Genomic DNA, 16,257 nt, shown 5'->3' with positions numbered 1-16,257 from the left:
TTGTTGTAACATCCCAACATTAAGGGGATATTAACAAGTCTGTTATCCATTTCCGGGTCTTCAGGGGACGTTTCCTTGTAAATAGGAGTTACAACATTTAATATAATTGCTTCAATTAATGTGCAGAAGTATCTTCCCGAAATATGTGGGAATGAACTCTGAAAACTCTCTATAAATAGAGAGGTCATGAACACTTGTAAAGAGATGATCTTTTGATATCTTGAGAGAAAACTCTGGGTAATTCATCTCTGAAGGATTTCCATAAAACTCCAAGCCTTAATAACATAGACTCATGGACTAGGCAGATTTAACTGCTGAACCACGCAAAACCCTTGTTGTTCCACCATACTATTCATTTGCACCATAGTTCTTATTGTTTAATTGCTTGACATTTTAAGTTGACGAAAAACGACGTCAACAATTTAGATATATGACTTGCACAAGCTTGGATCTTTAGAGAATGGTGATGATTTCTAGCTTTAGCATCTGGGTCAGATCACTTGGCAACCTACTACGAAGGTTGTATAGTTAACAGTGTTCAATTTATCGCTTATGACGGAGATCAAAAACGCACTACACAGAATAGTGGAGTGTCTATTGCGGGAACTGAAGGTTTTAACTATTATGGCATGCTTCAAGAATTACTAGTGTTATCTTTCACTGGTGCATATTCAGTTGCATTGTTTCGGTGCAAATGGTTTAACACTGATCCAAGCAAGAAGAAAACAATCACTGAAAATAATATCACCAGTATAGACGTCAGTAGTGAATGGTACAAAGATGAGCCGTATATACTTGCTAGCCAAGCTAAGCAAGTATTCTATCTCGATGATCTACTTAAAGGTCGACACTGGAAAATTGTTGAGGATGTCAATCAACATAAAATTTGGGACATCGAGGATGATGAAGCTGATGCTGATGTTGATGTTGTACCTGATATAAGCTCATCAAATTTTGTGTTGATCGTGGATCTCGATTAGTTGGTTATGGAATCTCATGAACTTGCAACATATATTGGCACTATACAAAATTCAATTGCTGATCAATTGGATGATAATTTCATAAAAGACGACTTAGGCGAAGAAGAAGTCAATCAAGAAGATGAATTGCTAGTTGATATTTGTGAAGATGATGTTAATCATGTGTCTCCGATTGATGTTAATTTAATTAATGATGAAAGTGATAGTGATAATTCTACATAGTTTTTATATTTTTGTAATAAAGAAAATCGTTTAAAATATAATAGATGAGACTTGTAATCATTTTGTTCATTTCCATTGGTGATATTTGATACTAACTAATAATGTAATACGAACTAATAACTTTTGTTCCTAAGTACAATGTCAGCTGATATAGCCACCTCTCACGAAGGAGATGGTGGTGGTCTAGACCCGCCAGATCCTAGTAGAGTACCCTCTTCCTGCGAGTCAGGTTAATAATAATTTTCAAATTTAGTTCATAGCTTGAAAGTTAAGCTCAACGAATGTTTATTATATATTAATATTTCAAATTTTGATGATTGTTGAAAATGTGGATAGCTGAAGTGCCGAGAAGAAAAGGTCGTGGCCTGGCTAATAACATACCACTTGAAATTCGAAGGCGGAATGCCATGAAACCACTAGATCTTTAACTTGATCCTAGGACGCACAAAGTGGTTGGCTTGGAGGACCAAGCTTTTGTTCGCAAGATAGGCCTCCAAGTCACCTTGTTGTTGCCAGGACATTACTTGGATTTTGCTGATGTACCTCAACAATTTAAGGAGCAAGTCGTACAAAAGATGAAGGTAAAAAATTAGAACAAATCTTATGGTATAAATTTTTTATTAAAATCATTTACAAACTAAACTAACGTGTAATTTTTTTAATGTAGCATTTTTATAATGTTGATGGTCATCCAAAACCCGAGAGAGTTATGAAAACTATCTACACAGAGATGCGCAAAAGATATTCTGAGAGAAAGACCATCAGACATACTCACTTCAAAAATATTACTCTAAACCGGAAGATTTGGAGAGTGTTCTCATTTCCCCACCTGACCATTGCACCAAGGAGAGTTGGAAAGATATTGTTTAGTTGTTTTTTAGCCCAAAATTTATTGCGCGATCCAACCAAAACAAGAAAAACAGAAAAGAAATGAAGTATACATCGACGCAAGGCACAAAATCGTTGGCAGCTAAGCGTCACCAATTTGTAAGTAAAAATATTAATTTAATTTAACAAAATTATACGTTCTAACAAACTATCTCTACATTTGTATAGGCGAACCCTGATGAACATGTTATTGATACTTGGAAAGATAGTCATTTGAGAAAATCGACAAAAGATTTTGTCAACGACGCAGCTCGAGAAACTTTTGTGTTATTATTTTCGTTAAACTATGTTATTGTTGTGTTTCTAACACTTTTTATGAACAGGAAAAAATGACGGAGAGCTTGAGAGGGCACTGCTTCAAAGCCAGTCTCAAGGACCGACAGAGGGATCTGAAATTGGATCTGCTACTAATTCCTCATTGATCGATCAGTACGAGATTATGAGTAAAGTACTTGGGGAGAGGTCTGACTTTCAAAGAGGAGTGGGTTACAGCAAAGGCAAAGGGAAAAAAATCAGCTTCCAGCTCCACAAGTCCAAGTCAGGCACAAGCCCAACCTGCTCATACGCCTCAACAAGACATGGCTACTATGGCTGAGATTATGAAGTCAATGTGTGAAGAGATCCAGATGTTGAGATCTCAACAAGGTCCATCTAGTAATCTTCAGCATACCAGTTCAGAAATTGAGTTGCGGTTTGACAGCCTTCTGCAATGGTATTTTCCATCACAACCTGAAGGTGGTATATCTTCTCAAAGTCCACCTCCTTGGTCGATGCCACAACAACAACAACATTTTCATCCACCTCAACAAAATTATCCTAAGATGTATGGAGGTACATCACAGAAATTTCAGTACATGTATGGACGCTCCTCCCAGTCCCCTCCTTTTTAATACCCCGACGTCCCTGCAGGATCTCAGACTTCACATCCTAGGTGTCGTGACTTTGGGGATTCATCGCAGCAGCAGCAACCGCAGCAGATATATGGTCAATTTGTGAGTTCATTGTAGCAACAGAGGTATGGTCAGTTTGAGAGTTTATTGCATCTGTCTCCCTCGGGGCGACCACATACTCGACAATTTGGATCATCTTCGTAGCAACACTCTCCACAAGCATATTACCCTCCACCACCAGCACCACAGTTTGCTTCACCACTATTGTCGCGCCCCCACATTGGTGATCAAGATATTGACCTGAATGTTAATGAATATTTTACACCTAGTTGGCCCGATCCAAACAATAATAATTAGTTTACGTTTTTTAATTAAATTAAGACAGTTGACATTTTATTATATTTATTTTATAATTAGTTTATATGTAATTAAAATACGACAATTGATATTTTTATTATGTTAATTTTATGATTAATAATAATGTATTTTTGTTTGATGAATATTAATTGTGTTATTAATTTTAATTTATGTTAAATATTATTATCTTTAAATAAGTATTATATGTATATTTATTATGAAATAAAATCAAATGAATTATTATATTTTAATATTATTGATTTATTACCGGCAGATTAATAGAGGCGGGATCCGCTGGTATTAAATATGGTAAACGAGGTTGACTGTTACTTTACACTGGCGGAGTCCCGCCTCTATTAATCCGTTGGTATTAATAGAATACCGGAGGGGTGTCAGTCTACCGGTAATACCACTAATTATCGACTGTGTATTACCAGTGGAGCATTATCGACAGACGCCTGCCGATAATACCCATTACCGGCGGAATCCTCCGCTGGTAATACTGCATTTCGTTGTAATGCTAGCTAGTCGGCTTCATCACATGCTCAATAAATATACAACAAATCATTATACATATATCTTCTATATAAAAAGTGTGTAGACAATAAAAATTCTTAGTCTTAATAGTTTTTTTACTTTATTTCTGTTAACTTTATCAGAATATTCTTATATTTAACGGTAGATTGTAAACATGAATTAAACTTGGATAAAATTAAATAAATTAAAATAAGATATATTTTTAGATATTTTACAATGATAATTATTTAAAAATAATAAAACCATATGGTTTATCACTTAAATAAAATTTAATTAAACTTAAACTTCACGTATTTGAATAATATCATATTAAATATATAATATAATATAATTCATATTAAATATATAATATAATATAATCTACTATCAAGTAGCGACAAACTTAAATTTTAAAATCCATGTGTAATATTATATTAAACATATAATATATAATCTCTTGATGTCGCTGCCAAATTCAAAAACTAGAACAAACATAAACTTAAACAAACATTAATTAATTAGTTAATTAAAATATGATATTTTTAAGATATTTTATGATAATATAAATAATTGAATCATATTTATTTAAAAATAATAAATGCATACATATTTTTTTTTTTATCTTATAAATTTGTGTGATAGTTTGTTTTTTATGAAGTGATTGAACTTCTTTTTCTTCATCAAATTCACCAAAGGACATTACGAGATACATTAGAAACTAAAAATAGTTGATGCATGTATATTACTGTCTACACTATAACTTTTTCTATTCTTATTTTATTTCTATTATTAATTTATTTTTAAATATTATTGTAATTTTATATATATATGTCATGTAGCCATGTAAATATATATATATATATATTAATGTTGTGTTTAAATGTAATATATGTAGAGATTATTGATATAAATATTTTGTATATACTATAGAACTATAATTCATTCTATTATATATATTAAAAAAAATAATAAACTAGTTTTTATTAAAATTATAGACAATATTTACAATTTTAATACTAAGCAAACGTGCTGCTTCTACCTAGTATATATATATATATATATATATATTAGTAACATATAGAATAATGTATAAGTTGTTTAATAGAGTAATCTATATAATATAAATATAAATATAAATAGTGGTAACTTTTAATATTTAACACCAAGGGGCTAACTATGTCAAAAATTATGTCATAGGAAAACCGTTACCCTATATTTGATTTTTTTTATTTAGTCATACAAATTATTAATCCCAGATTTGATTCTAGTTATACATATGAATAAACTTCATATTAGTAAGTTATAATTTTATTAAATTATATTTTTAAAAAACTATGTACATGTAATAATAATAATTTAAAAATTGTAAAAAAAAAAGTATATGTTTAATATAGGAGTAAATTTATAATTATTAACCTATATAATTTTGAAAATATTTTGATTAAATTTAGGTCTAGGTACTATTTTGATCCATTTTGTAAAACACAATATCTAAATTTTCATTTAACAAAATACAATGGTCGATTGTGTATTTAGAAAAAGTACAATGGTCAAACTATTATTTTCTCATATAATTATAGGGTTCTTTTTAGATATAGAGGCATTACTTTGCCCCTACCGTAGGAACATTTTTCTATTGTTGGTACTTGGAAAAATTATAACCTAATTTTTTTATTGCAACATACATGATAGTTATAGTAGGCATTCTCTTAATTTTTTAGAAATTCAGAATAATTTATAGTCTGAAAATAAGAGTTCAAACAATCTATTTTTCATGCTAATAAAAAAAAAAACAGGCACACTTATAACTGACTATTTGAACTCTCATAATTTGGCACTGTAAATTATTTATAATTTCTCAAAATTTTGGTGAGATACGACGTCATAAAAAAAAGAAATAGGTTAAAAATTTTCCATAAATGCCCGATACGAGCAATTGATGCCCTGGTTTTGTTACAAATACACTAATTTATAAGAACTTATTATAAAAGTCATTTAAGTGTTCTTTTGACCTGAAGCACATACAAGACCAAGAGTGAGAGATATCAGATACATAGTGCAGTACTAGTATACTATAAATACAAAGAAAGTGGTACTATAGTACATCGATCTTTTTCTTTTTCTTTTCTTCTCTCTGAATTATTAATCATTATATAATAAGATAATATATAATGGATAACTTGATCGGAGCTGGTTCATCCAACAATGGATCGGACGGTGTTGATAAGTTACTGGACCAAGATCAACGGTTGCTACCGATAGCCAACGTGGGGAGGATCATGAAGCAAATACTGCCACCAAACGCAAAGATCTCCAAGGAAGCGAAGGAAACCGTGCAAGAATGCGTGTCGGAGTTCGTGAGCTTCGTGACGGGGGAGGCCTCCGACAAGTGCCGCTGTGAGAGGCGGAAGACGGTCAACGGCGACGACGTTTGCTGGGCTCTGGCCGCCTTGGGATTCGATGACTATGCCGGCCCTTTGAAGAGGTACTTGCGTAGGTATAGAGAGCTAGAAGTTGATAGGTCTTCTTCTATTATAAACAACAACAACAATAATAATAATAATAATAATAATAATAATAATAATAATAATAATAACTTGATGGTGATGAGGTTAAACGACGAAAATCTTCTTGCGTTTGAAGACCATGTCCGTCGAAACGACGACGATGTATGTCAATGATATTATGGAACCCAACCCAGGTGATCATGAACAACCCAAAGATTCTTCAATTCTTTTATTTTTGTCATAAATAAAAATACTAATTAGTAGCTTAATTAATTTTAAGTAGTCGCTCGGATTAGTCTCTGCGTCTCTGAAATTATAATGTTTAATTATGTAATACGACGAGATTTCAGATTATAAATATAGAACTATCTTATGAATTTAATTTGATTTATATTAAATTTCTATGGCCTCAATCTTTATTGGGATTGATTGGACAGTATTATTACATGACAAATATATATTTTCAAGCTAATTTGTTAGTAATTATGATCGGGAACTATAATTATATATTGGAATTAATGAACTATATATATGGAGCTTTTACAATCAATTCTTTATGGATGATGGAAGTACATTATTTATATATATACTAGATACCAATAATGTGTAATATGCACGTTGCACGTGCTTAGTTTTTATTTTTAGAATTTATTAATTATTTTTATTAAATTTATATTAATGTTATATACATTTTGAAATAAATATCTTATTTTAATTAAATAATTTATTTATTTTTGTTTAAATTTATGTTTGTTCTACTTTTTGAATTTGGGAGTGACAACAAAAGATTATATATTATATGTTTAATATAATATTAAATATTATACGTGGATTTTAAATTTAAGTTTTTTGCTAATTTTTTTAAAAGTAATTTGCTGCTAATTCACAATAAATTATATTATATGTTTATTATGATTTTATTCTAATAAGTGAGTTTAAATTTAATTAAATTTTATTTAAGTTATAAAACGTATGATTTTATTATTTTTAAATAATTATTATTATAAAATATCTCAAAAATATCATATTTTAATTTGTTTAATTATTTATTATTTTAAAATAATTATCATTATAAAATATCTTATTTTAATTTGTTTGATTATTTATTATTTTTAAATAATTATCATTGTAAAATATCTCAAAAATATCATATTTTATTTCATTTAAGTTTAAGGGTTTACAAACTACTGTTAAATATAGAAATATTCTATTAAATATAAGAATATTCCGTTAAAATTAACATTAAAAAAATAAAAAATGGTTAAAACCAAATATTTCCATTATCTACACACTTATTATATAAAAGAGATATATCATGACAATATGTATATACTTAATTAGATAAAAATAGTAGTATGCATATATATAATTTATTTTCGGTTTCATCTTCAATAGGCGAATCCCTCTATGTTTCCCTTTAGCAATATTATCGCCTGCGAAACAATATAAGCATTAATTTAAGCATTAATAATTAATTTAATTTAATTAATAATTTTTGTTCATATATATATAAGCATTAATAATTAATGTAGTATCTTGTGTTAGTAGATCGAGACTATATATATAGAGACAGATTGAAGTGGACATCTATATGTAAATCTAATAATAATAAAATTAAGTATGGCTAATTAATTAGGGTTACTTTAAACCTGGTTGGGTGTTGGGACCACTAAGGAATATTAATATGATCACCAAGCTATACAATTAATAATTAAAGGAAAAATATATTAATTCTTGGGTACGTTAATAACATTCATTGTATCAAGTCATCTTTCTTTAGCAATAAGAGAGAGTTTGGGTATGTTAATACCGTTCATTGTATCGGGAAGTAGTAATCATCCATTAAAGATTTTATCCTTTAATATGTTACTCACTATTTTATTCATTATATATAATCTTAATTTTTTTTGTATTATTACAAGATCATATTCTCATAAATAAATAAAAAAATTTCTTGATATTATGATATAATTAATTTATAACATTTAAATAAAATAAAACTGTAATTTATTTAAATCAATAAAATGTCTTTACATACTTTTAGGGCATTAATCCTAACAATCTCACTATTGACACACACAACCATCGAGGCCCACTCAATACAACTTCTTATCCAATTAATCCTAATAAGGTTGATCAATATCTAAAACCCATATATATCATAAATATATATGAGGGCACTCTTACTACCTATGGATGATTACTTTAATATTAACCATTAGATTAAGATTAATAGTCCATATTTATAGTTATTAATTAATATTTCTAAAAATAAATTTTGATTTTTTTTTATTTTTGGAAATGCTACCTGATTACATAGCAGTCGCATATTTATTAAATTAAAGAATTAAAAAAATATTATTTAAGCATTATATATGAAAATTCAAAATTAATGTAGAAATTTTTCTTTTTACCTATTAGTGACTTGCTATACGAAGTCACTATGTTACCACATCATCATAATTGTTAGTTCTCATCTATGAGTAGTAACCATTGAGAAGTCTTCTAAATATATATATATATATATACACTAGGTAAAAACAACGTGCAATGCACGTTTATTTAGTTTCAAAGTTGTAATCACTGTCTATAATTTTAATAAAAATCGGTTCACTTTTTAAAATATATATAATAGAATAAATTAAAGTCATAATATAGACAGTAGTATACATGCATAAATTATTTTTAGTTTCTAATGTATCTTGTAATGTTCTTTGGTGAATTTGATGTAGAAAAAGAGCTTCAATCACTTAATAAAAACACAAACTATCATACAAATTTATTAGAAAAAAAAATGATACGTATGTCTTTATTATTTTTAAATTAATATGATTTAATTATTTGAATTATCATAAAATATCTTTAAAATATCATATTTTAATTAGTATATTTATTTATTTATTTTTGTTTAAGTTTATGTTTGTTCTAGTTTTTGAATTTGACAGTAACAATAAAAGATTATATATTATATGTTTAATATAATATTAAGTTTAAGTTGAATGAAATTTTATTTAAGTTATAAAATATATGGGTTTATTATTTTTAAATAATTATCATTGTAAAATATTTCAAAAATATCTTATTTTAATTAGTTTAATTAATTATTTTTCTAATTTTATTTAAGTTTTAGATATGTTTATAATCTACTATTAAATATGCGAATATTCTATTAATTATAAGAATATTCTGTTAAAGTTAACAGAGAAAAATTAAAATACCGTTAAAACCAAGAATTTCCGTTATCTACACACTTTTTATGTAGAAGTGATATATATACGCACATGCTCAACTTAATTAATAAAAGCTTGATCAATATCCATAGATTATATATATATACATTCATCGAAAACTCATATATATATTTTAAGAGTAATATATATACACGTACATATACATAAGAATCATCGAGAATTAATAGTAGTAATAAAATGATATTGTTAACTATTGTTTTGGTCAATGACACTTGTTTTGGTCAACGACACTAAGTCAAATTAAATGACAGCGAGTAATAAATGAGTTGAATTCAAGTAAAACGACACAAACAATTTATAGTGGTCTGATCCCAAGAGTTGATAATGACCTACGTCCACTTGCACTTTTATTAATAAAAAAATCTCAGACTTAAGATTAGAATAACAAGATTCTACTGAGTTTCCTAAACATGAGAGATAATACAATTCGATAGGGATTTTGTATGTAAAGTGCGCATGAGAGCTAATGACTGTGAGAGATCTCTATTTATAGAGTCTATTAGTGGGCCATGGGCCTCACAAGCATGAAATAGGCCCTACACACATAATATGGGCTTGTTACAACTAAATATACAATAAAAGAATATAAAAAATACATTCAAATATCAGTTGCATAAATATCTCCTAAGATCAGGTCATTCTGGTTGAATACAACATCATTCGAGCAGGAACTCCCATCGAACAAGTTGCATCACCAATACATTATCAACCAAATCCTTATTTCCGATCAAATACCTTTCGAGCAGTGATCTGCAAGTGATACTTCTTCATATTGTTAGTTGATTAAAGCAACTCCTTCTGCTGCCCTTGAATGAAAATGACCAGAACCTGAAAACTGACCAGCATGAACGAGTTCAATACATAACCTTGCCATGTGTCATTTTCATATGCCACATAATTATGTCCAACTTTTGGTTAAACTGATATTGTTGACTAGTGATTTGGCCAACGACACTGAGTTAACTAAATGATATAAAATGAGAACTGACCTAATCAATATAAAATGACACGAAGTTTTTATAGTGGTTTGGCCCAAAACAGTAATAACCTAAATCCACTAAAGTACTTTTATTTATGTAGAAGTCCCAAACTCCCGATCAGATGAAAAAGATCAAATGAGTTTCGTTAGTTCGAGAGGATGCAAAGTTCGTGTATAAAAACACTTAAGCTTGTAGTTTCTCTTGAGATCAAGGAATTACAGTGTGCGAAGTAAAGATTCACTAAGACCTCTATTTATAGGCTTAGTAATGTACATAAATGGGTCGTGGGCCTTACATGATTCTTTATAATAAATATTGATAAAATAGTACAAGATAACTAAATATCTAGTTTTAACTAACTCTAAGCGTTCTTTGTGTATTATCTTACCAGCTCTGGTCGTGTGTGCAATGACCATCCTGGTGAGCATAACTTCGAAAAGCATTTAAGTGAGTCTGAATTAGTGACGAAATGACTCTTTGAATCTTTTCTTATTTCCTGGTCAAGGGTTGATGAGACTCTTGTTGACTAGGCTGTTGTTTGAACCACCACGTGTTCGAATTCCTTGCCACATCACCATGCAAGTTTTTTGATGAAACGTTTGCTTCAAGTTTATAATATGTGAACAACATTTGATAAACTTTTTCGAACTGAAGATTCACTTCGAGCACCTCCTTTTGACCTGTCGTTTCAGTCGTCCTTTCACCTGTCTTGAAAAAGTAAACATCAGCCTGACACACTGGCCTAGGTGAAAATTGACAGCTTCACATTTTCCAAGACTTCAAAAAGACACATTTCTAGTTCCACCTTTTCGCCTTCCAAACTCGAATGTATAAAAGCCCCTTAGCCTTCCTTTTCTTTTTTACGTTTTCTCTCTCTTTCCTCAAGAACATCATAACTCTTCAAGACAAGAACTTCTCAAGCAATTCGAAGGAAATGCTCACACAAACCCACCGATCTCTTCTGCAATCTCTGCTCCAAGTAAATTTTTTCCCTTTGCCTTATGTTTTTGAGCAATTTTTTCTTTTAACCATGCATGATTATTGTTACTTTTTCTAATTTTTAATTTATGTGAAAAAATCTATGGGTGTTCTTGAGTTTCTCTGAAATTTTTGCAAATGAGGTACGTAATATGAGGTTTAGGTTGGGCAATGTAGTTTATAGGACATATAAAAACATTAGGTAGGCTCAAATATGGTAGGATTGAAGCTTTAGGACCCAAAATCAAAGTAAAAATTCGATTTTGGGACACATCAGAAAAACTGGTTTTTCCCGCCTTTTGGAGAGATGAAAAGTTTTCCCGAAAAAACTTTTCATTTTCACTTTTTGACCTAACATCTTCGCTGCTCGTATAGTCGAATTTGTTTACCTTTAAATGCTGCCATTATTTTCTTCATTATTTTATTCATTCTATTGGTCGTAGATTCTCACTTCCCATTCTTCTTCTCAGATATCCATGCAAGACTATTGGGAGGTGAGTGGCCAATAGACGAAGACCTCCTAGCTTTCCTGTTCGAGGATACTAAGCAGCCATCCCTTCTAGTTCCACAAACTCCAGCCCTTGCACCCAACCCTACTACTACTCCTCCAAGGCGTAGGACTCGAAAACGCAAAACTACAATGACCAAAGTAAAGCAGGTGGCTCAGAGAAAAAAAAAATACCCCTACATTGGTCGACATGCGGCTAACGCGGAGAAGAAGTTTCTGAGTTGGGACTTTCCAAAGTTGGTGTTCAAAAGGATCACATTCCCTGATATATAGCTCCGCCCAGTGTTTGTTCACGCAGGGTGGTGCCCAAATATCTAAAGAAGTACAGACTCCACAGTATAACCCTATACAAGCATGCTCTTGACCAGAGGGTCAATGTTCCTGAAGGCGCTTGCAGTGCCTGGTTTGTTTGAAAAGTATTCAGAGCACCCAGCGAAATGAGCGTGGTGGGCCCATTGTTTTTGTAGACAACAACAATAAAAAATTTCATCACTCATATAAACAGTTTATATGAACAAGAAAACATCCAGCAACATTAACATATAATATTATTAATCATGCAACATATATATATAATATTTATATATATCTTATAAACACAAAAAAAATTCAAGAACATGAACAATTACCTCTTGAAGCCTATCAAGTGTCCTTGAGTCCTTTTGTATATTTTTCGATCTTCCTATCCAAAGTTTTGAGCACTCAAACCACGATCTTTCGGAATGTTCTCTACACCTCAAGATGTGCGTGGGCACATAAAGAACACGAGTTTGCAATTTTAGGAATCACAATTATTTCTCAACACATGAGAACTTGGAAGAATGGCTAGAATAAAGAAGAAGAAAGAAGAAACTTTTGTCCGACAAAATTTTTGAGAACTATTCTGAATTGTCTCTGTGACTTTCTATTGTGTTGTTGTATTTGTTGTGTGTTTTCTCTTCTTCTTCTTCTTCTTCTATATCATATATATAGAGATTTATATTACCTTGTTATTCCTAATAATAATAATAATAGTAATATAATAATAATAATATCATCATGATGATAGAAATTGATTTACGTAAATATCTAACTTACCAAATTTGAAAAAAAAACTATTTTTAAATTATTAATTAAATAAAATAAAATAAAAACAACACTGATACAATATCCGTGCATCTGGTACACGCATGGCACAGTCCAAGGGGTATTGCATTTTTCTTTTATTTAATTATTTAATTAAAATCAATTTTCCACAAAATAATGTATTTTTCTTTTTAAGGATAAGATGACAACCATATTTCTAAATTTAAATTTTAAATTAAAAATTCAAAATTCAAAATTCAAATTGATGATCATCATCTTTTAAAATTCAATAAATCAAAAAAACTATTTTTTGACTTACTAATTTTATCTTCTCCCACTCAAATAAAATAAATAATTTCAAAAATTTATTTATATATATGAATTTTGAAAATTTATATATTTAAATTAATAAATATATTTTCAAAAATTAATAATTAATTCGAAATTAATTATTCAACCTCAATTATCATATAATTGCATACTTGATCCGAAGAATAAAATTCTTCTCAAAGTTCCATATTACAGTTATACCCTTGTATCAAATCTTACCTTGATATGATGCCGATAGAGCCACCCTGGGGAGCTATGGACCTATAATATCAAGCTCTAATAAATATTACATTATTAATCAAAACTCTTTGATTAAATAATCATATTTATTAATCTCATGATTACTCTACTATAAATATGAGATTGAACTCTTGATAATTACAGACATATATTTACTGAGTACTTTATTAAAGAATAAAGTGTCCATTGATATAATCATTACATACAACATTAATCCTCTATTAATGGTTCATAATTAAAAGGGAATAAAATTATTGTTTTACCTTTTAGCTATATCTTGTTCCTAGAGTACCATTAACTTTACTAGTGAAGGTTGTGTCACAACAAGTTTCCGACGTGAGCGCTCATAACCTTTTCAGTTCCAAAAGTCAACCCAATAGGGAACATTATTCAATCTATAGGAAGGTATAGATTCCATATCTATTAAATTATTTCCATGGACATCATTGAGTCCCCAAAACAATTGTTCTTAGCTTGATCATTTTGACAAACCTTAACGCGTGAATCAAAAGGATTAGAAGACATGTATAGGAGTTCATAACAACCTCATGATTAAGATCATCGTGTATATGATCATTGTTTGATGTGTTTGATTAATACTATGAAACAATGTTTAAACAAGTATTAACAAATCACATATGGTCCAGTTCTACATACTCTCAATATGCAAAGTACCTCCACTAAAGTATCCTACTACACTAGTAACCTAGATCTAGGTCACATGTATTCATAATACTAGTGGATCGTAGTAGCAATAATTAATCTAAAGATTCCATAACTTTATTTTACTGCGAACTATTTGAAGTTTATTATCTTAATCTCGATCCTCTCATACCACCAATATGAGATTAAGACCACATAGATAAACTTTGGAATTTTTTGATATTTACTTAATATTATCAATATAATATTGGACATAGTCTATATATATAATAATTCAATTCAATTATTAATTTCATTTAAAACATTTGTCAACTACAATTGCTTTAAGGGCACTATTCCCAACATGGTTGTGGTATAACATTGAGGTAGGAGCAACCCTTACTCTCCATGATTATTTGAAAGGGGTAGCTAATTACTTTGACATAACTCCTTTTCAAATTACCCTGAATGAGTATAGAGTGTTATTTGCCTCTATATCCTTTATCATCTTAGGAGATGGCCCACTGCTACTCCACACGAGATCAACTACTTGTTTGATCTCAAGTCGTACCCAAACCATGACAACACTGGGTTCTTCCATTTTTATCATCAAGAAAACTCCCGCACCTTCTTAATAGACACTACGTACAAATCCAATGTGGGAAAATATTACCAAGAGTATTTTCTCATGACTGATCTGGTTGCAGACAACTTGTGCTTCACTTGGGGAGGTAAAATTATTTTATCTGCATCCTTTGTATTCCTGGTCGATCTTTTCCTTGTTTTAAATGTTCTCTCAATACATTTCCACAATTTAGGCCCATGGTAACGACCAATGCCTACCCAAGCCATGATTGATAGGGCTGATTTTCTGACCAGCCTTAAACGCGAGAAGAAAATTGTTAAGCATCTAATGACTGCATCCAACCTTTGATTGGTTAGACTTTTGCAACATTTCTAGGATGAAAACTAATCAACCACGGGGAGTTCCACTAGTGAAGGCACTGATGACCAGCTCCCTACAAATCAACCCCAAGACATTTCACAACCCGTTAGGTGTCTGGTTACTGAAGTTAACATAAAGGAACTGATAAAAATTCCCTGACCAACTCCAATCCTCCCTCTCATGGCAAGGGAAAACATAAAATGCCCAAGCACCCTAGTCGGGTGGAATATTCCTCGTTGGAGGATAAACATTGGTATAGATTTCTTTTCTTCATTACTTGCACTATTACCTATCCCTACCGATTTATTTGATTGGAATGGAAATTTTATTCCCTCGAACAGTTATGATTCACATTTCTTTGAAGCAGATAATGCTTATTTTAGCAGTTGTAATAGCTTAGATAATTTAGAGCCTATCATATGTAGTTCGGGTATTCTTACTAGAATTTCTCCTCTTTTATTCCTTACTCTACTTGCATATCTTTGACTAAGTTGTTATCTCATTACAGTCATGCATACCTCCAAAACATTTGACATCTACGCTTCAGGAGGCGCTCCTCTTGGTACCAAGAGGTCGAGCATAAAATAGACGAGAGACTCTAGTGGGGCCTCTCCAACAAAAAGACCATGAACAACAGAGGCTAATGCTCTGACCAAGGACGCCACTCCTCCATCGTCCAAGGAAAATACTCCTTTGCCATCTCCTCAATAGGAATCAAAATTCGACCAGACTGATGTCTCCGATGTTGCTAAGATGTTGAGGAACGTTATTAACTCAACCATCGACAAGCTCAACAAAGTAGCAAGACACTAGCTGAGCAAACATGTGTTTGCTTCTTTCCCTGCTATTAGGCCCGACCAGGTTCTTGGTCGAAGTTTTAATGAGTTCCTTAGTGTAAGTATCCTAATAACTTTTCATTGCTATCAAATTTTTATGACATGTAGTCTTTACTTTAAT

At 30.5% G+C, this 16,257-nt stretch overlaps 1 protein-coding gene across 1 annotated transcript; it reads left to right on the top strand.

Annotated features, from left to right (window-relative positions):
* Positions 1 to 6,024: 6,024 nt before the first annotated feature.
* LOC133815474 (nuclear transcription factor Y subunit B-5-like) lies at positions 6,025 to 6,534 on the top strand. The gene is made up of 2 exons (XM_062248313.1): positions 6,025 to 6,338; positions 6,465 to 6,534. The coding sequence occupies exons 1-2, from the start codon at positions 6,025 to 6,027 to the stop codon at positions 6,532 to 6,534; spliced, it is 384 nt and encodes a 127-aa protein (XP_062104297.1).
* Positions 6,535 to 16,257: the final 9,723 nt, after the last annotated feature.

The sequence above is a fragment of the Humulus lupulus genome, chromosome 2, assembly GCF_963169125.1.
Source record: "Humulus lupulus chromosome 2, drHumLupu1.1, whole genome shotgun sequence".
NCBI classification, from domain to species: Eukaryota; Viridiplantae; Streptophyta; class Magnoliopsida; order Rosales; family Cannabaceae; genus Humulus; species Humulus lupulus.
Note: the sequence above shows the minus strand (reverse complement) of the source record. Positions and strands in the feature narration are given on the sequence as shown.